This window comes from Coregonus lavaretus, assembly GCF_964263955.1.
Source record: "Coregonus lavaretus genome assembly, chromosome: 2".
NCBI lineage: Eukaryota > Metazoa > Chordata > Actinopteri > Salmoniformes > Salmonidae > Coregonus > Coregonus lavaretus.
Genome location: NC_139989.1, coordinates 79146860 through 79168516, shown reverse-complemented (window position 1 = coordinate 79168516; position 21657 = coordinate 79146860). Strand labels below are relative to the sequence as shown.

Sequence of the window (21657 nt, the reverse complement as noted above, 5' to 3'; positions counted from 1 at the left end):
ATTTACGAACATTTCTGAAAATGAATATAGAGCGTTTTGGAATGAAACTCTTGTTTCCCCATCTGAGCTCAGAGTAGATGAGAGATGTAATGTTTGTCTCTGTTGTGTTGAAGCCCAATCAAGCAGGAGAGACCAGCCTCCCCTGTACCCAGCTGTGTGTCAATGAAGAGTGACCGGTCTATGAAACAACCTCTATCCTTTAGAGAGAGAGACTTTTCTAGTGAACTAAGGTAAGAAGAACTCATGGGTCATGGTCAGTGAGTTAAACAACACTGTCTCTAATCATTTCTCCTCTCCCATTTTACCATTTATTTTTGTTGTTTTCATAATCCAAAGGCTAAACCTTTTTTCCATTTTCATAGTCCTAAAACAATATTAAACTAACACAACATTCCCTCCCTGTGTGTGTGTGTGTGTGTGTGTGTGTGTGTGTGTGTGTGTGTGTGTGTGTGTGTGTGTGTGTGTGTGTGTGTGTGTGTGTGTGTGTGTGTGTGTGTGTGTGTGTGTGTGTGTGTGCACTCCCTGGATGAGGAGATGTAATCTCATGTTTTGTCTGCAGAAACCAACAGGAGAGATCAGAGTCAGAGATTCTCAGTGGTCAGTCTTCCCAGAGTCATCAAACAGACCTGGCCTCCATATTCAGTGTATGTGGTCCTGTTATGTACATTTGTTTTTGTTTACCTCAAGTAAAGTTGTTCTGTCAATTATTCATGAATATGTTAATGAGAAAGCATTTAGTCTCTTACTTAACTTATTTACTTGATTTATTTCAGTTGCTTGAAGAGAATATTATGACATTTGTGAAGAACGAGCTGAAGATGTTCAAGAGGATTCTTAGTCCAGAACTCCCAGAAGGCTTTGAGAGTCAGAAGCAGGATAAGGAAGTGGTGGATGCTGAAGATGAGAAGCAGGAGAGCAGTGCCAGAGAGGGGGCTCTGAAGATCACACTGCACGTCCTTAAGAAAATGAACCAGAAGGAGCTTGCTGACACATTGGAGAAAAGTAAGAGCTGTCTGCCTCATGTTGAATGCTGTTTTAGAACATTAAAAGCTGTAGCTAAAGTACAGCTAAAGTAGCTGTGTAACTCAATGATATTGTAGCAGCCTTAACACAACACCTAGTGACCTCATCACGCAGCAGCAGGGTTGTGTTGATTAATTTAGAGAGAGAGATAGAGAGAGAGAGAGAGAGAGAGAGAGCTTTATAACAGTCCTACAATACTGTAGGCATTTAAACATACATAATATTAATATCCTCTGTGTTATTTCTTCATTCAGATGAGCTTGCTGTGATTTGCCAACGTGAACTCAAATCTAATCTAAAGAAGAAGTTTCAATGTGTATTTGAGGGGATCGCTGAACAAGGAAACCCAACACTTCTCAATAAGATCTACACAGAGCTCTACATCACAGAGGGTGGAACAGGAGAGGTCAATAATGAACATGAGCTGAGACAGATTGAGACAACAACCAGGAAACAAGCAAGACCAGAGACTGCAATCAAATGTAACGACATCTTCAAACCCTTAACTGGACAAGACAAACTTATCAGAACTGTGCTGACAAAGGGAGTCGCTGGCATTGGAAAAACAGTCTCTGTGCAGAAGTTCATTCTGGACTGGGCTGAAGGAAAAGCAAATCAGGATGTCCAATTTGTATTTTCATTCCCTTTCCGGGAGCTGAATTTGATGAACAGGGAAAAACACACTTTCATTGAACTTCTCAATCACTTCTCAATGGAAACCAAAGAATCAAGAATCTCCAACTACGACAAGTACAAAGTTCTGTTCATCTTTGATGGTCTGGATGAGTGTCGACTGCCCTTAGACTTCCAGAAGAACAAGATTTGTTTTGACGTCACAGAGTCAACCTCAGTGGATGTTCTGCTGACAAATCTCATCAAGGGAAATCTGCTTCCCTCGGCTCTCCTCTGGATAACCACCCGACCTGCAGCAGCCAATAAGATCCCTTCAGGGTGTGTTGACCAGGTGACAGAGGTACGAGGGTTCAATGACCCACAGAAGGAGGAGTACTTCAGGAAGAGATTCAGTGATTCAGAGGACCTGGCCAGCAGAATCATCTCACACATAAAGACATCAAGGAGCCTCCACATCATGTGCCACATTCCAGTCTTCTGTTGGATTTCTGCAACAGTCCTTGAACACATGTTGAGTACAGACCAGAGAGAAGAGATGCCCAAGACTCTGACTGAGATGTACTCACACCTTGTGGAGTTTCATACCAAACAGAAGAATGAAAAGTATCTTGGGAAAGAAGAGACACGTCCACACTGGAATAAAGAGAGCATTCTGTCACTGGGAAAACTGGCTTTTCAACAGCTTGTTGAGGGCAATCTGATTTTCTATGAAAAAGACCTGAAAGAGGCTGGCATTGATGTCAATGAAGCATCAGTGTACTCAGGATTGTGCACACAGATCTTTAAAGAGGAATGTGGGCTGTACCAGGACAAGGTGTACTGCTTCGTGCATCTGAGCATTCAGGAGTTTCTGGCTGCTGTATATGTGTTCCTCTCATTCATCAACAACAATGAGAATCTAATGGCCAAACCTCAATCAATGTTCAGCTACTTTTTTGCGCTGTCAAGAGACAAGCCTGAAGTTACTTTCTACAAGATTGCTGTGGATAAAGCCTTACAAAGTGAGACGGGAAACCTGGACCTTTTCCTCCGCTTCCTTCTGGGCCTCTCACTGGAGTCCAATCAGAAGCACTTACGAGGTCTACTGACAAAGACAAGAAGCAGCTCACAGAGCCATGAAGAAACAGTCAAGTACATCAAGGAGAAGATCAGGGAGAATCCCTCTCCAGAGAGGTGCATCAATCTGTTCCACTGTCTGAATGAACTGAATGACCATTCTCTAGTGGAGGAGATCCAAAGCTACCTGAGATCAGGAAGTCTCTCAGAAGTCAAACTGTCACCTGCACAGTGGTCAGCTCTGGTCTTTGTGTTGCTGACTTCAGAAAAAGAGCTGGATGTGTTTGACCTGAAGAAATACTCCAGATCAGAGGAAGGTCTTCTGAGGCTGCTGCCAGTGGTCAAAGCCTCCAGAGCTGCTCTGTGAGTACATAAAATGACATTTAAGTACTAATCATCAGGAAGAAATATTCAGTTTAGAGACATATGTATTATTGAATAACATATTGAATTAATGCATTGATGTTCACATTAGTCTAACAATATGACCATACAATTCTAGAAGACGGAAGATGAATCTATAAGTTGTTTAAGAGAATAAACCAAATGCATCTGCCATTGTCCTTCTACACTACTGGTGTTAAATTAACAGTTTGTGAAATCATGATGATCTCTTTGCAGGCTGTCAGGCTGTGGAGTCACAGAGGAAGGCTGTGCTTCTCTGGTCTCAGCTCTGAAGTCAAACCCCTCACACCTGAGAGAGCTGGATCTGAGTAACAATGACCTGAACGATTCAGGAGTGAAGCTGCTCTCTGCTGTCCTGGGGAATCCCCACTGTAAACTGGAGACTCTGAGGTCAGTATTCCTGTAGTTGGTCAACAAGTGATAACTGTTCACCAGATCCACATGTGTTTACCAGGCACACATAGTCCACACCATATGTGTTTGGACAGTGAAGCTTACAGTTTTAAATTAGGTTTTTAGATACAATGTTTCATATTATGCAACAGTACAGAATGTCACCTTTTATTTAAAGATTTTCATACATATACAGTGAGGGAAAAAAGTATTTGATCCCCTGCTGATTTTGTACATTTGCCCAATGACAAAGAAATGATCAGTCTATAATTTTAATGGTAGGTTTATTTGAACAGAGAGAGACAGAATAACAACAAAAAAATCCAGAAAAACGCATGTAAAAAATGTTATAAATTGATTTGCATTTTAATGAGGGAAATAAGTATTTGACCCCTCTCAATCAGAAAGATTTCTGGCTCCCAGGTGTCTTTTATACAGGTAACGAGCTGAGATTAGGAGCGCACTCTTAAAGGGAGTTCTCCTAATCTCAGCTTGTTACCTGTATAAAAGACACCAGTCCACAGAAGCAATCAATCAATCAGATTCCAAACTCTCCACCATGGCCAAGACCAAAGAGCTCTCCAACGATGTCAGGGACAAGATTGTAGACCTACACAAGGCTGGAATGGGCTACAAGACCATCGCCAAGCAGCTTGGTGAGAAGGTGACAACAGTTGGTGCGATTATTCGCAAATGGAAGAAACACAAAAGAACTGTCAATCTCCCTTGGCCTGGGGCTCTATGCAAGATCTCACCTCGTGGAGTTGCAATGATCATGAGAACGGTGAGGAATCAGCCCAGAACTACACGGAAGGATCTTGTCAATGATCTCAAGGCAGCTGGGACCATAGTCACCAAGAAAACAATTGGTAACACACTACGCTGTGAAGGACTGAAATCCTGCAGTGCCCGCAAGGTCCCCCTGCTCAAGAAAGCACATATACATGCCTGTCTGAAGTTTGCCAATGAACATCTGAATGATTCAGAGGAGAACTGGGTGAAAGTGTTGTGGTCAGATGAGACCAAAATCGAGCTCTTTGGCATCAACTCAACTCGCCGTGTTTGGAGGAGGAGGAATACTGCCTATGACCCCAAGAACACCATCCCCACCGTCAAACATGGAGGTGGAAACATTATGCTTTGGGGGTGTTTTTCTGCTAAGGGGACAGGACAACTTCACCGCATCAAAGGGACGATGGACGGGGCCATGTACCATAAAATCTTGAGTGAGAACCTCCTTCCCTCAGCCAGGGCATTGAAAATGGGTCGTGGATGGGTATTCCAGCATGACAATGACCCAAAACTCACGGCCAAGGCAACAAAGGAGTGGCTCAAGAAGAAGCACATTAAGGTCCTGGAGTGGCCTAGCCAGTCTCCAGACCTTAATCCCATAGAAAATCTGTGGAGGGAGCTGAAGGTTCGAGTTGCCAAACTTCAGCCTCGAAACCTTAATGACTTGGAGAAGATCTGCAAAGAGGAGTGGGACAAAATCCCTCCTGAGATGTGTGCAAACCTGGTGGCCAACTACAAGAAACGTCTGACCTCTGTGATTGCCAACAAGGGTTTTGCCACCAAGTACTAAGTCATGTTTTGCAGAGGGGGTCAAATACTTATTTCCCTCATTAAAATGCAAATCAATTTATAACATTTTTGACATGCGTTTTTCTGGATTTTTTTGTTGTTATTCTGTCTCTCACTGTTCAAATAAACCTACCATTAAAATTATAGACTGATCATGTCTTTGTCAGTGGGCAAACGTACAAAATCAGCAGGGGATCAAATACGTTTTTTCCCTTACTGTATATTTTACCGTTTAGAAATGAAAGTACTTTATTATGTAGTTCTCCCATTTTAAAAAGTCATAATTATTTAGACAAATTAATTTAGTCAAAAGTTTAGTATTTGGTCCCATATTCCTTACCTGCAGTGATTACATCAAGCTTGTGATTCTACAAACTTGTTGAATACATTTGCAGTTTGTTTTGGTTGTGTTTTGGATGATGTTTTTCCCAATAGAAACTGAATGGTGAATAATGTCCTGTCATTTTGGAGTCACTTCACTTGTATTGTCAGTAAGAATAGAAGATGTTTCTGAACACTTCTACATTCATGTGGATGCTACCATGATTATGAATAATCATGAATGAATCGTGAATGATGATGAATGAGAAAGTTACAGAGGAACAAGGATCATACCCCCTCTGTTATTGGTAATGGTGAGAGGTTAGCATGTTTTGTTGTAGCCTCTGTAACTTTCTCACTCATTATTATTCATGATTCATTCATAATTGTTCTTAATCATAGCATCATCAGGATTAATTTAGTAATGTTTAGAAACATGTTATCTACTCACTTAGACAGAAAATTACTCCAGACATCATCCACCATTCAGTTACTATCGGGCAAAACATAACCCAAAACACAACCAAAACAAACTGCAAATGCAACCAACGAGTTTGGGACCAAATACTAAACTTTTGACTACTTTAATACACTATGAGTGAATTTATCAAAAATACTTATGACTTCTTCAAAAGTGGGGGACTAGATACATAAAGTGCTTTCATTTCTAAATGGTGAAACAGATATGTATTCAAATACCCTCAAATAAAAGGTGACATTATATACTGTCACCTCATATGAAACATTTGATCTCAAATCCAAAATGCTGGAGTATAGAGCCACATTTAAAATGTTAGCTTCACTGTGAAAATAGATATGGTGTGGACTGTATACTCAATTCAATCTAAATCTGATACCTCACTGTCTGTCTTTTGACTGATACTGCTTTTTAAACTGCTCTGGTCAGTCTACTCAAATATTTGTACTTTATATTTTTCTATCTACAAGCAATATTATGATAATTTCTAAAAATGATACATTCATTTATGAATAGATATGGCAGGTTTCAGGACACTGATATATCTGAATATGTAGAAAAAATATACTGCCAAAATTTTCACCACCAAAGAATAGCAGTGTGGTTTCAATATGATTTGACTCTTTGCAGGCTGTCACGCTGTCTAGTCACAGAGGAAGGCTGTGCTTCTCTGGTCTCAGCTCTGAAGTCAAACCCCTCACACCTGAGAGAGCTGGACCTGAGCTACAATCACCCAGGAGACTCAGGAGTCAGACTGCTCTCTGCTGGACTGGAGGATCCACACTGCAGACTGGAGAAACTCAAGTATGTAGAGGGTTTATGTCAATGTTCATATCAGACATGTTGGAGTTATCAGGCTAGTTAAGACAAACATTCTGACCACCACTTGGACTAAGTTATATATAGACTGTGTGTGTGCGTGTGCGTGTGCGTGTGTGTGTGAATGTGTGTGTGTGTGTGTGTGTGGGTCCAGTGTGTGTGTGTGTGTGTCCAGTGTGTGTGTGTGTGGGTCCAGTGTGTGTGTGTGTGTGTGTTTGTGTGTCCAGTGTGTGTGTGTGTCCAGTGTGTGTGTGTCCAGTGTGTGTGTGTGTCCGATGTGTGCATGTGTGTGTGTGTGTGTCTGTGTGTGTCCAGTGTGTGTGTGTGTGTGTCTTTGTCCAGTGTGTGTGTGTGTGTGTCCAGTGTGTGTGTGTGCACGTGTATCAGTACACACACTGGACACACACACACACTGGACACACACACACTCACACTGGACACACACACACACACACACTAGACACACACACACACACACTGGACACACACAAACAATGGACACACACACACTGGACAAACACACACACACACACACACACACACACACTGGACACACACCGGGGACACACACAAACACAAACACACACTGGACACACACACAAACACACACACACTGGACATACACTGGACAAACACAAACACACAGACTTACTCACACTGGACACACACACACACACACACACACACTGTAAACACACACACTGGACACATACACACAAAGGACACACACACACACTAGACACACACAAACACACACACACACAAGGATTAATTTAGTAGTGTTTAGAAACATGTTATCTACTGTTAATAATGATACATTAATTCATGTATATACAGTACCAGTCAAATGTTTGGACACACCTACTCATTCAAGGGCTTTTCTTTATTTTTACTATTTTCTACATTGTAAAATAATAGTGAAGACATTAAAACTATGAAGTAACACATATGGAATAATGTAGTAACCAAAAAAGTGTTAAACAAATGAAAATATATTTGAAATTCTTCAAATAGCCACCCTTTGCCTTGATGACAGCTTTGCACACTCTTGGCATTCTCTCAACCAGCTTCACCTGGAATGCTTTTCCAACAGTCTTGAAGGAGTTCCCACATATGCTGAGCACTTGTTGGCTGCTTTTCCTTCACTCTGCCGTCCAACTCATCCCAAACCATCTCAATTGGGTTGAGGTCGGGTGATTATGGAGGCCAGGTCATCTGATGCAGCACTCAATCCCTCTCCTTACACAGCCTGGAGGTGTGTTGGGTCGTTGTCCTGTTGAAAAACAAATGATAGTCCCACTAAGCCCAAATTAGATGGGATGGCGTATCGCTGCAGAATGCTGTGGTAGCCATGCTGGTTAAGTGTGCCTTGAATTCTAAATAAATCACAAACAGTGTCACCAGCAAAGCACCCCCACACCATAACACCTCCTCCTCCATGCTTTACGGTGGGAACTACACATGCGGATATCATCCGTTCACCCACACTGCTTCTCACAAAGACACGGCGGTTGGAACCAAAAATCTCAAATTTGGACTCCAGACCAAAGGACAAATGTCCACCTGTGTAATGTCCATTGCTTTTGTTTCTTGGCCCAAGCAGGTCTCTTCTTCTTATTGGTGTCCTTTAGTAGTGATTTATTTGCAGCAATTTGACCATGAAAGCCTGATACACACAGTCTCCTCTGAACAGTTGATGTAGAGATGTGTCTGTGACTTGAACTTTGTGATGCATTTATTTGGGCTGCAATTTCTGAGGCTGGTAACTCTGATGAACTTATCCTCTGCAGCAGAGGTAACTCTGGGTCTTCCATTCCTGTGGCGGTCCTCATGAGAGCCAGTTTCATCATAGTGCTTGATATTTTTTGCGACTGCACTTGAAGAAACTTTAAAAGTTCTTGAAATGTTCCTTATTGAATGACCGTCATGTCTTAAAGTAATGATGGACTGTCATTTCTCTTTGCTTATTTGAGCTGTTCTTGCCATAATATGGACTTGGTCTTTTACCAAATAGGGCTATCTTCTGTATACCCCCCCTACCTTGTCACAACACAACTGATTGGCTCAAACTCATTAAGAAGGAAATAAATTCCAAAAATTACCTTTTAAGAAGGCACACCTGTTAATTGAAATGAATTCCAGGTGACTACCTCATGAAGCTGGTTGAGAGTATGCCAAGAGTGTGCAAAGCTGTCATCAAGGCAACGGGTGGCTATTTAAGAATCTAAAATCTAAAATATATTTTGATTTGTTTAACACTTTTTTGGTTACTACATGATTCCATATGTGTTATTTCATAGTTTTGATGTCTTCACTATTATTATACAATGTAAAAAATTGTAAAAATAAAGAAAAACCCTTCATTGAGTAGGTGTGTCCAAACTTTTGACTGGTACTGTATATAAATTAATGTATCATTATTAACAGTAGATAGCATGTTTCTAAACACTACTAAATATGAATAGATATGGCAGGTTTCAGGACACTGATGTATCTGAAAATGTTGAAAAAATATATTTTCACCACCAAAGAATAGCAGTGTGGTTTTAAAATGATTAGACTCTTTGCAGGCTGTCAGGCTGTCTAGTCACAGAGGAAGGCTGTGCTTCTCTGGTCTCAGCTCTGAAGTCAAACCCCTCACACCTGAGAGAGCTGGATCTGAGTAACAATGACCTGAAGGAATCAGGAGTGAAGCTGCTCTCTGCTGTCCTGGGGAATCCCCACTGTAAACTGGAGACTCTGAGGTCAGTATTCCTGTAGTTGGTCAACAAGTGATAACTGTTCACCAGATCCACATGTGTTTACCAGGCACACATAGTCCACACCATATGTGTTTGGACAGTGAAGCTTACAGTTTTACATTTGGTGCTACGCTCCAGCATTTTGGATTTGAGATAGAATGCTTCATATTAGGCAACAGTACAGAATGTCACCTTTTATTTGATGTTAATGGTGAGAGGTTAGCATGTTTTGTTGTAGCCTCTGTAACTTTCTCATTCATTATTATTCATGATTCATTCATTATTTTTCTTAATCATGGCATCATTAGGATTAATTTAGTAGTGTTTAGAAACATGTTATCTACTCACTTAGACAGAAAAGTACTCCAGTCATCATCCACCATTCAGTTACTATTGGACAAAACATAACCCAAAACACAACCAAAACAAACTGCAAATGCAACCAACAAGTTTGGAACCAAATACTAAACTTTTGACTACTTTAATACACTATAAGTGAATTGGTCAGAATACTTATGACTTCTTCAAATGGGGGACTAGATACAAAAAGTGCTTTTATTTCTAAACGGTGAAACAGATATGTATTAAAATATTCTCAAATAAAAGGTGACATTATATACTGTCACCTCATATGAAACATTTCATCTGAAATCCAAAATGCTGGAGTACAGAGCCACATTTAAAATGTTAGCTTTACTGTGAAAATAGATATAGTGTGGACTGTATACTCAATACAATCTAAATCTGATACCTTACTGTCTGTCTTTTGACTGATACTGCTTTTTAAACTGCTCTGGTCAGTCTACTCAAATATTCGTAATATACATGTTTCTCTATACAATCAATATATGATCATTTCTAATAATGAAACATTCATTAATTTATGAATAGACATGGCAGGTTTCAGGACACTGATATATCTGAATGTGTTGAAAAAATATATTGCCACTCTATTTTCACCACCAAAGAATAGCAGTGTGGTTTTAATATGATTTGACTATTTGCAGGCTGTCAGGCTGTCTACTCACAGAGGAAGGCTGTGCTTCTCTGGTCTCAGCTCTGAAGTCAAACCCCTCACACCTGAGAGAGCTGGATCTGAGTAACAATGACCTGAAGGATTCAGGAGTGAAGCTGCTCTCTGCTGGACTGGGGAATCCCCACTGTAAACTGGAGACTCTGAGGTCAGTATTCCTGTAGTTGGTCAACAAGTGATAACTGTTCACCAGATCCACATGTGTTTACCAGGCACACATAGTCCACACCATATGTGTTTGGACAGTGAAGCTTACAGTTTTACATTTGGTGCTACGCTCCAGCATTTTGGATTTGAGATAGAATGCTTCATATTAGGCAACAGTACAGAATGTCACCTTTTATTTGATGTTAATGGTGAGAGGTTAGCATGTTTTGTTGTAGCCTCTGTAACTTTCTCATTCATTATTATTCATGATTCATTCATTATTTTTCTTAATCATGGCATCATTAGGATTAATTTAGTAGTGTTTAGAAACATGTTATCTACTCACTTAGACAGAAAAGTACTCCAGTCATCATCCACCATTCAGTTACTATTGGACAAAACATAACCCAAAACACAACCAAAACAAACTGCAAATGCAACCAACAAGTTTGGAACCAAATACTAAACTTTTGACTACTTTAATACACTATAAGTGAATTGGTCAGAATACTTATGACTTCTTCAAATGGGGGACTAGATACAAAAAGTGCTTTTATTTCTAAACGGTGAAACAGATATGTATTAAAATATTCTCAAATAAAAGGTGACATTATATACTGTCACCTCATATGAAACATTTCATCTGAAATCCAAAATGCTGGAGTACAGAGCCACATTTAAAATGTTAGCTTTACTGTGAAAATAGATATAGTGTGGACTGTATACTCAATACAATCTAAATCTGATACCTTACTGTCTGTCTTTTGACTGATACTGCTTTTTAAACTGCTCTGGTCAGTCTACTCAAATATTCGTAATATACATGTTTCTCTATACAATCAATATATGATCATTTCTAATAATGAAACATTCATTAATTTATGAATAGACATGGCAGGTTTCAGGACACTGATATATCTGAATGTGTTGAAAAAATATATTGCCACTCTATTTTCACCACCAAAGAATAGCAGTGTGGTTTTAATATGATTTGACTATTTGCAGGCTGTCAGGCTGTCTACTCACAGAGGAAGGCTGTGCTTCTCTGGTCTCAGCTCTGAAGTCAAACCCCTCACACCTGAGAGAGCTGGATCTGAGTAACAATGACCTGAAGGATTCAGGAGTGAAGCTGCTCTCTGCTGGACTGGGGAATCCCCACTGTAAACTGGAGACTCTGAGGTCAGTATTCCTGTAGTTGGTCAACAAGTGAGAACTGTTCACCAGATCCACATGTGTTTAGCAGGCACACATAGTCTCGCTTCCGCATTGTCTCCGTGCTGTCGTTGCTGTGCTGTTTGTTGCTACTTGGCTACCTGCCAAACTATTCACGTTTTACTTTTAATAAACGTTTAATCAATCTCTGTGTTTAACAAATTTACCAACTTTTTAGTTTTGTCCTCACTCATCTTTTTTCGTTAAACTTTTTCACCCCGGACGTTTATCCCGAGACAGAAGAGTCATTTTCCTGTGCGTTTTAGCTGCCAACGTTATTTTCCTTTTTTCCATCGCAACTTTTTTCCCTTATTCAACTTTTTCACTCCGGACGCTTTATCTGGACATGATTCGTCAACATCTTCAACATCTTCAACAGCCGAAGCTAAGTAGTAACATTAACATGATGTCTTCTAATTGCAGTCGCTGTACTCATAATATACAGGAGAATTCTCGCCTTACGGCGAAAATAGCTGTGCTACAAGCCCAGCTTCAGACGCAATCGTTAGGCAAGGGCAATATCAGTGTAGGAAAGGAAGAAACAGCGTCTGTGCCACCAGTAAGTACAGACAGTAACGTTAGTATAAATCCCCCCGCACAGTCCCCGCAGCCGGACAACTTTCTCATGGCTTCTGGAGGGAAATACTGTTGGAATGCTCAACCGGTGTCGCTCATTCAGCCGACAGAAACTTTCAACCGGTTTTCCCCATTATGTAGCGAGTCGGAGTCTGAGTCTGAGTCTTCTCTTGTCTCTACTCCTCCCGTTACGGGGTCTGAGACTCCGAAGGCTCCCACCATTAGCTCTGACAAATTGAAAACCCTAGTCATTGGCGACTCCATTACCCGCAGTATTAGACTTAAAACGAATCACCCAGCGATCATACACTGTTTACCAGGGGGCAGGGCTACCGACGTTAAGGCTAATCTAAAGATGGTGCTGGCTAAAGCTAAAACTGGCGAGTGTAGAGAGTATAGAGATATTGTTATCCACGTCGGCACCAACGATGTTAGGATGAAACAGTCAGAGGTCACCAAGTGCAACATAGCTTCAGCGTGTAAATCAGCTAGAAAGATGTGTCGGCATCGAGTAATTGTCTCTGGCCCCCTCCCAGTTAGGGGAAGTGACGAGCTCTACAGCAGAGTCTCAGCACTCAATCGCTGGTTGAAAACTGTTTTCTGCCCCTCCCAAAAGATAACATTTGTGGATAATTGGCCCTCTTTCTGGGACTCACCCACAAACAGGATCAAGCCTGACCTGCTGAGGAGTGACGGACTCCATCCTAGCTGGAGGGGTGCTCTCCTCTTATCTACCAACATAGATAGGGCTCTAACTCCTCTAGCCCCACAGTGAAATAGGGTGCAGGCCAGGCAGCAGGCTGTTAGCCAACCTGCCAGCTTAGTGGAGTCTGCCAATAGCACAGTCAGTGTAGTCAGCTCAGCCATACCCATTGAGACTGTGTCTGTGCCTCGACCTAGGTTGGGCAAAACTAAACATGGCGGTGTTCACCCTAGCAATCTTATTAGGATAAAGACCTCCTCCATTCCTGCCATTATTGAAAGAGATTGTGATACCACACATCTCAAAATAGGGTTACTTAATGTTAGATCCCTCACTTCAAAGGCAGTCATAGTCAATGAACTAATCACTGATCATAATCTTGATGTGATTGGCCTGACTGAAACATGGCTTAAGCCTGATGAATTTGCTGTGTTAAATGAGGCCTCACCTCCTGGTTACACTAGTGACCATATTCCCCGTGCATCCCGCAAAGGCGGAGGTGTTGCTAACATTTACGATAGCAAATTTCAATTTACAAAAAAAAAAATGGCGTTTTCATCTTTTGAGCTTCTAGTCATGAAATCTATGCAGCCTACTCAATCACTTTTTATAGCTACTGTTTACAGGCCTCCTGGGCCATATACAGCGTTCCTCTCTGAGTTTCCTGAATTCCTATCAGACCTTGTAGTCATAGCAGATCATATTCTAATTTTTGGTGATTTTAATATTCACATGGAGAAGTCCACAGACCCACTCCAAAAGTCTTTCGGAGCCATTATCGACTCAGTGGGTTTTGTCCAACATGTCTCTGGACCTACTCACTGCCACGGTCATACTCTGGACCTAGTTTTGTCCCATGGAATAAATGTTGTAGATCTTAATGTTTTTCCACAAAATCCTGGACTATCGGACCACCATTTTATTACGTTTGCAATCGCAACAAATAATCTGCTCAGACCCCAACCAAGGAGCATCAAAAGTCGTGCTATAAATTCTCAGACAACACAAAAATTCATTGATGCCCTTCCAGACTCCTTCTGCCTACCCAAGGACGTCAGAGGACAAAAATCAGTTAACCACTTAACTGAGGAACTCAATTTAACCTTGCGCAATACCCTAGATGCAGTTGCACCCCTAAAAACGAAAAACATTTGCCATAAGAAACTAGCTCCCTGGTATACAGAAAATACCCGAGCTTTGAAGCAAGCTTCCAGGAAATTGGAACGGAAATGGCGCCACACCAAACTGGAAGTCTTCCGACTAGCTTGGAAAGACAGTACCGTGCAGTACCGAAGAGCCCTCACTGCTGCTCGATCATCCTACTTTTCCAACTTAATCGAGGAAAATAAGAACAATCCAAAATTTCTTTTTGATACTGTTGCAAAGCTAACTAAAAAGCAGCATTCCCCAAGAGAGGATGGCTTTCACTTCAGCAGTGATAAATTCATGAACTTCTTTGAGGAAAAGATCATGACCATTAGAAAGCAAATTACGGACTCCTCTTTGAATCTGCGTATTCCTCCAGGGCTTAGCTGTCCTGGATCTGCACAGCTCTGCGAGGGCCTGGGATCGGGAGAGACACTTAAGTGTTTTAGTACTATATCTCTTGACACAATGATGAAAATAATCATGGCCTCTAAACCTTCAAGCTGCATACTGGATCCTATTCCTACTAAACTGCTGAAGGAGCTGCTTCCTGTGCTTGGCCCTCCTATGTTGAACATAATAAACAGCTCTCTATCCACCGGATGTGTACCAAACTCACTAAAAGTGGCAGTGATAAAGCCTCTCTTGAAAAAGCCAAACCTTGACCCGGAAAATATAAAAAACTATCGGCCTATATCGAATCTTCCATTCCTCTCAAAAATTTTTGAAAAAGCTGTTGCGCAGCAACTCACTGCCTTTCTGAAGACAAACAATGTATACGAAATGCTTCAGTCTGGTTTTAGACCCCATCATAGCACTGAGACTGCACTTGTGAAGGTGGTAAATGACCTTTTAATGGCATCAGACCGAGGCTCTGCATCTGTCCTCGTGCTACTAGACCTTAGTGCTGCCTTTGACACCATCGATCACCACATTCTTTTGGAGAGACTGGAAACCCAAATTGGTCTACACGGACAAGTTCTGGCCTGGTTTAGATCCTACCTGTCGGAAAGATATCAGTTTGTCTCTGTGAATGGTCTGTCCTCCGACAAATCAACTGTACATTTCGGTGTTCCTCAAGGTTCCGTTTTAGGACCACTATTGTTTTCACTATATATTTTACCTCTTGGGGATGTTATTCGAAAACATAATGTTAACTTTCACTGCTATGCGGATGACACACAGCTGTACATTTCAATGAAGCATGGTGAAGCCCCAAAATTGCCCTCGCTAGAAGCCTGTGTTTCAGACATAAGAAAGTGGATGGCAAAAAACTTTTTACTTTTAAACTCGGACAAAACAGAGATGCTTGTTCTAGGTCCCAAGAAACAAAGAGATCTTCTGTTAAATCTGACAATTCATCTTGATGGTTGTAAAGTCGTCTCAAATAAAACTGTGAAGGACCTAGGCGTTACTCTTGACCCTGATCTCTCTTTTGACGAACATATCAAGACTGTTTCAAGGACAGCTTTTTTCCATCTACGTAACATTGCAAAAATCAGAAATTTTCTGTCCAAAAATGATGCAGAAAAATTAATCCATGCATTTGTTACTTCTAGGTTAGACTACTGCAATGCTCTATTTTCCGGCTACCCGGATAAAGCACTAAATAAACTTCAGTTAGTGCTAAATACGGCTGCTAGAATCCTGACTAGAACCAAGAAATTTGATCATATTACTCCAGTGCTAGCTTCCCTACACTGGCTTCCTGTTAAGGCAAGGGCTGATTTCAAGGTTTTACTGTTAACCTATAAAGCGTTACATGGGCTTGCTCCTACCTATCTTTCCGAGTTGGTCCTGCCGTACATACCAATACGTACGCTACGGTCACAAGACGCAGGCCTCCTAATTGTCCCTAGAATTTCTAAGCAAACAGCGGGAGGCAGGGCTTTCTCCTATAGATCTCCATTTTTATGGAACAGTCTGCCTACCCATGTGAGAGACGCAGACTCAGTCTCAACCTTTAAGTCTTTACTGAAGACTTATCTCTTCAGTAGGTCATATGATTGAGTGTAGTCTGGCCCAGGAGTGTGAAGGTGAACGGAAAGGCTGGAGCAACGAACAGCCCTTGCTGTCTCTGCCAGGCCGGTTCCCCTCTCCACTGGGGTTCTCTGCCTCTAACCCTGTTGCAGGGGCTGAGTCACTGGCTTGCTGGTGCTCTTTCATGCCGTCCCTGGGAGGGGTGCGTCACTTGAGTGGGTTGAGTTACTGACGTGATCTTCCTGTCTGGGTTGGCGCCCCCCCCCTTGGTTTGTGCTGTGGTGGAGACCTCTGTGGGCTATACTCGGCCTTGTCTCAGGATTGTAAGTTGGTGGTTGGGGATATCCCTCTGGTGATGCGGGGGCTGTGCTTTGGCGGAGTGGGTGGGGTTATATCCTTCCTGTTTGGCCCTGTCCGGGGGTTTCTTCGGATGGGGCCACAGTGTCTCCGGACCGCTCCTGTCTCAGCCTCCAGTATTTATGCTGCAGTAGTTTATGTGTCGGGGGGCTGGGGTTAGTTGGTTATACCTGGAGTACTTCTCCTGTCTTATCCAGTGTCCTGTGTGAATTTAAGTATGCTCTCTCTAATTCTCTCGTTCTCTCTTTCTCTCTGAGAACCTGAGCCCTAGGACCATACGTCAGGACTACCGGGCATGATGACACCTTGCTGTCCCCAGTCCGCCTGGCCTTGCTGCTATTCCAGTTTCAACTGTTCTGCCTGCGGCTACGAAACCCCTACCTGTCCCAGACCTGCTGTTTTCAACTCTTAATGATCGGCTATGAAAAGCCAACTGAGAGACCTGAGCCCTAGGACCATACGTCGGGACTACCGGCCGTGGTGACTCCTTGCTGTCCCCAGTCCGCCTGGCCTTGCTGCTATTCCAGTTTAAACTGTTCTGCCTGCGGTTATGGAACCCCTACCTGTCCCAGACCTGCTGTTTTCAAACTCTTAATGATCGGCTATGAAAAGCCAACTGAGATTTATTCCTGATTATTATTTGACCATGCTTGTCACTTATGAACATTTTTGAACATCTTGGCATGGTTCTGTTATAATCTCCACCCGGCACAGCCAGAAGAGGACTGGCCACCCCTCATAGCCTGGTTCCTCTCTAGGTTTCTTCCTAGGTTTTCGCCTTTCTAGGGAGTTTTTCCTAGCCACCGTGCTTCTACACCTGCATTACTAGCTGTTTGGGGTTTTAGGCTGGGTTTCTGTACAGCACTTCGAGATATTAGCTGATGTAAGAAGGGCTATATAAAATAAAATTGATTGATAGTCCACACCATATGTGTTTGGACAGTGAAGCTTACAGTTTTACATTTGGAGCTATGCTCCAGCATTTTGGATTTGAGATAGAATGTTTCATATTAGGCGACAGTACAGAATGTCACCTTTTATTTGAGGATATTCATATATATTTTACCGTTTAGAAATGAAAGCACTTTATGTATCTATTTCTCCCATTTGAAGAAGTCGTAATTATTTGGACAAATTCATTTAGTCATAAGTTTAGTATTTGGTCCCATATTCCTTACCTGCAGTGATTACATCAAGCTTGTGATTCTTTTAACTTGTTGAATACATTTGCAGTTTGTCTTGGTTGTGTTTTGGATGATGTTTTTCCTGATAGAAACTGAATGGTGAATAATGTCCTGTCATTTTGGAGTCACTTCACTTGTATTGTCAGTAAGAATAGAAGATGTTTCTGAACACTTCTACATTCATGTGGATGCTACCATGATTATGAATAATCATGAATGAATCGTGAATGATGATGAATGAGAAAGTTACAGAGGCACAAAGATCATACCCCCTCTGTTATTGGTGATGGTGAGAGGTTAGCATGTTTTGTTGTAGCCTCTGTAACTTTCTCACTCATTATTATTCATGATTCATTCATGATTTTTCTTAATCATGTCATCATCAGGATTAATTTATTAGTGTTTAGAAACATGTTATCTACTCACTTAGACAGAAAATTACTCCAGTCATCATCCACCATTCAGTTACTGTTGGACAAAACATAACCCAAAACACAACCAAAACAAACTGCAAATGCAACCAACGAGTTTGAGTCACAAGCTTGATGTAGTCATTGCATTTAAGGAATATCTGAATAAATGCTAAACTTTTGACTACTTTAATACACTATGAGTGAATTTGTTAGAATACTTATGACTTCGTCAAATGGGCAGACTAGATACAATTCTAAATGTTGAAACAGATATGTATTAAAATATCCTCAAATAAAAGGTGACATTATATACTGTCACCTCATATGAAACATTTGATCTCAAATCCAAAATGCTGGAGTATAGAGCCACATTTAAAATGTTATCTTCACTGTCAAACTAGATATGGTGTGGACTGTATACTCAATACAATCTAAATCTGATACCTCACTGTCTGTCTTTTGACTGATACTGCTTTTTAAACTGCTCTGGTCAGTCTACTCAAATGTTCGTAATATGCATTTTTCTCTCTACACAGAATATGATGATTTTTTCTAATAATGACATATATATGGCAGGTTTCAGGACACTGGTATAAATGAAAATGTTGAAAAAATATACTGCCACTATTTTCACCACCAAAGAATTGCAGTGTGGTTTTAATATGATTTGACTCTTTGCAGGCTGTCAGGCTGTCTAGTCACAGAGGAAGGCTGTGCTTCTCTGGTCTCAGCTCTGAAGTCAAACCCCTCACACCTGAGAGAGCTGGACCTGAGCTACAATCACCCAGGAGACTCAGGAGTCAGACTGCTCTCTGCTGGACTGGAGGATCCACACTGCAGACTGGAGAAACTCAAGTATGTAGAGGGTTTATGTCAATGTTCATATCAGATATGTTGGAGTTATCAGGCTAGTTAAGACAAACATTCTGACCACCGCTTGGACTAAGTTATATAAAGACTGTGTGTGTGTGTGTGTGTGTGTGTGTGTGTGTGTGTGTGTGTGTGTGTGTGTGTGTGTGTGTGTGTGTGTGTGTGTGTGTGTGTGTGTGTGTGTGTGTGTGTGTGTGTGTGTGTGTGTGTGTGTGTGTGTGTGTGTGTGTGTGTGTGTGAGTTCAGGTGTATCCCTCAATGACTGTCTGTTCTTCTGCTTACCGCTACAGTGTGGAACATGTTGGAGAGAACACAATGAAACCTGGACTTAGAAAATGTGAGTGTTGACTGCTGTGAAGAATATGACTAAGAATAAGTCTTAATTCAAGTGAAGACAAAGTCAAAGACCACCATCATTACTTACTTGGTCATATTAAATATCAGCTGTAGTTCTACAGAAGCAGAAATCAGGGACACCACAGTTTAGAAAGAGTTGCTTTGACAATGTGTGTGTGTGTGTGTGTGTGTGTGTGGCGTGTTCCTGTTACACTAGAAATGTGTGTGTGTGAGTATGTGTGTGTAATTAATGGGAATAAGTGTGTTTTATATTACCATACAGTATAACATATGATCATTCAACAAGTCTCAAGTTACCTTAACTTCTCCTTTTGATACCTAGAAACATCTACATTAAATGAATTAGTGAAAATTGAGTTAACATTCTAATGTGAATGATGATGATTTCTAATATTGTGTCTGGTTTCATCCATCAGATGTCTGTGATCTCACACTGGACCTAAACACAGTAAGCAGATGCCTCTCTCTGTCTGAGGAGAACAGAAAGGTGACATGGAGGAGAGAGAAGCAGCCGTATCCTGATCACCCAGAGAGATTTGAGGTCTGGCCTCAGGTGCTGTGTAGAGAGGGTCTGACTGGGCGCTGTTACTGGGAGGTAGAGTGCAGTGGGAGTGGGGCTGTTATAGGAGTGGCATATAAAGGAATCAGCAGGAGAGGAAGGGGTTATGACTGTTGGCTTGGATACAATAACAAGTCCTGGAGTCTGATCTGCTCTGACAACAGTTACTCTGCCAGGCACAATAATAAGTCCACTACCATAGACGTCCCCTCCTCCAGCCCCCACAGAGTAGGAGTGTATCTGGACTGGCCAGCCGGCACTCTGTCCTTCTACAGAGTCTCCTCTGACACACTGACCCACCTGAACACATTCCACTCCACATTCACTGAGCCCCTCTATCCAGGGTTTTGGGTTCATGATGACTCCTCAGTGTCCCTGTAAATAATAACCATGGTAACACTGACACACACACACACACACATACTGGACACACACACACTGGACACACACTGGACACACACACACACACACACACAAACACACACTGGACACACACACACACACACACTGGACACACACAGACACACTGGACACACAAACACACAAACTGGACACACACACACACTGGACACAAACACACACTGGACAAACACACACACACACACAGGACACACTGGACACACACACACACACACACTGGACACACACACACACTGGACACAAACACACACTGGACACACACACACACACACACACTGGACACACACACACACAGGACACACACTGGACACACACACACTGGACACACACACTGGACACACACACACTCTGGACACATACACACTCTGGACACACACACTCTCTGGACACACACACACTGGACACACACACTCTGGACACACACACACACTGGACACACTCACACTGGACACACACACATACGTCTTCCTATAATAGTGAGGATCTTGACACAGGACCTTCAAATGAGGACCATCATTTCTGATAGAATTGGTAACAAACAGACACCTCATTCCACCACTAAGTGTCCAACAAACACAGACATCACTTCAAAACCTGATAAACTCCAATGAACAAATAGACATGCAGGGCACCAGTCTAGTGAGGACCAGTGGTTGCTAGGCAGTTTCTGGATCCCAGGTTCCAGAACAGCTTCTATCCCAGTTCTATCTGCCTGTTAAATCAATCAACCTAAACTGTTTTCATCAGACTTTTAGAACATCACTGATTTTTTTTTTCTTCCTTTTATGATCTTTTACCACTTTGCAATTTTTATTGATGTTCTTATGATATATTTTACTGTTTGTGTGTACGTACCACAGGAGGTTGGTGGGACCGTAGTTGGGGAGGACAGGCTTGTAATGGCTGGAGCGGATTGAGTGGAATGGTATCAGATACATCAAATACATGGTTTCCATGGTTTCCATGTGTTTGATGCCATTTAATTGTCTCCGTTCCAGCCATTATTATGAGCCGTCCTCCCCTCAGCAGCCTCCACTGGTATGTACTGTCCTATATGAGCTCCAACAAGGAATTCCAATGTATGTATTACTTTGAATACCTGCAAATGGCAAATAAACTACTTGAACTCCTTATGAGTGTCTGCAGCCGACTAGGCTGTTGCCGTCTGACAAGATGCCATCTGACATTACAGGAATATTCTGCAAATGTTGATGAATACACCCAAAACAACATGCAGTTTTAGGGTGCCA

General features: G+C 41.8%; 1 protein-coding gene across 1 annotated transcript; it reads left to right on the top strand.

The window, feature by feature from the left end:
- The first annotated feature begins 565 nt into the window (after positions 1-565).
- LOC311140723 (NACHT, LRR and PYD domains-containing protein 3-like) lies at positions 566-21657 on the top strand. The gene is made up of 10 exons (XM_084175907.1): positions 566-644; positions 774-1002; positions 1278-3075; positions 3334-3507; positions 6521-6746; positions 10462-10626; positions 11640-11809; positions 18883-19056; positions 19362-19408; positions 19845-21657. The coding sequence occupies exons 2-10, from the start codon at positions 792-794 to the stop codon at positions 20366-20368; spliced, it is 3489 nt and encodes a 1162-aa protein (XP_084032033.1). The 5' UTR covers positions 566-644; positions 774-791; the 3' UTR covers positions 20369-21657.

Bases quoted from the DNA above. Each gene is read 5' to 3' on its own strand.
- LOC311140723 (XM_084175907.1), top strand. From the start codon at position 792: ATGACATTTGTGAAGAACGAGCTGAAGATGTTCAAGAGGATTCTTAGT. The intron at 6,747-10,461 runs GCTAGTTAAGAC...ATTTGCAGGCTG, and splicing joins AGACATGTTGGAGTTATCAG to TCAGGCTGTCTACTCACAGA. The intron at 19,057-19,361 runs GTATGTAGAGGG...TTACCGCTACAG, and splicing joins TGCAGACTGGAGAAACTCAA to TGTGGAACATGTTGGAGAGA.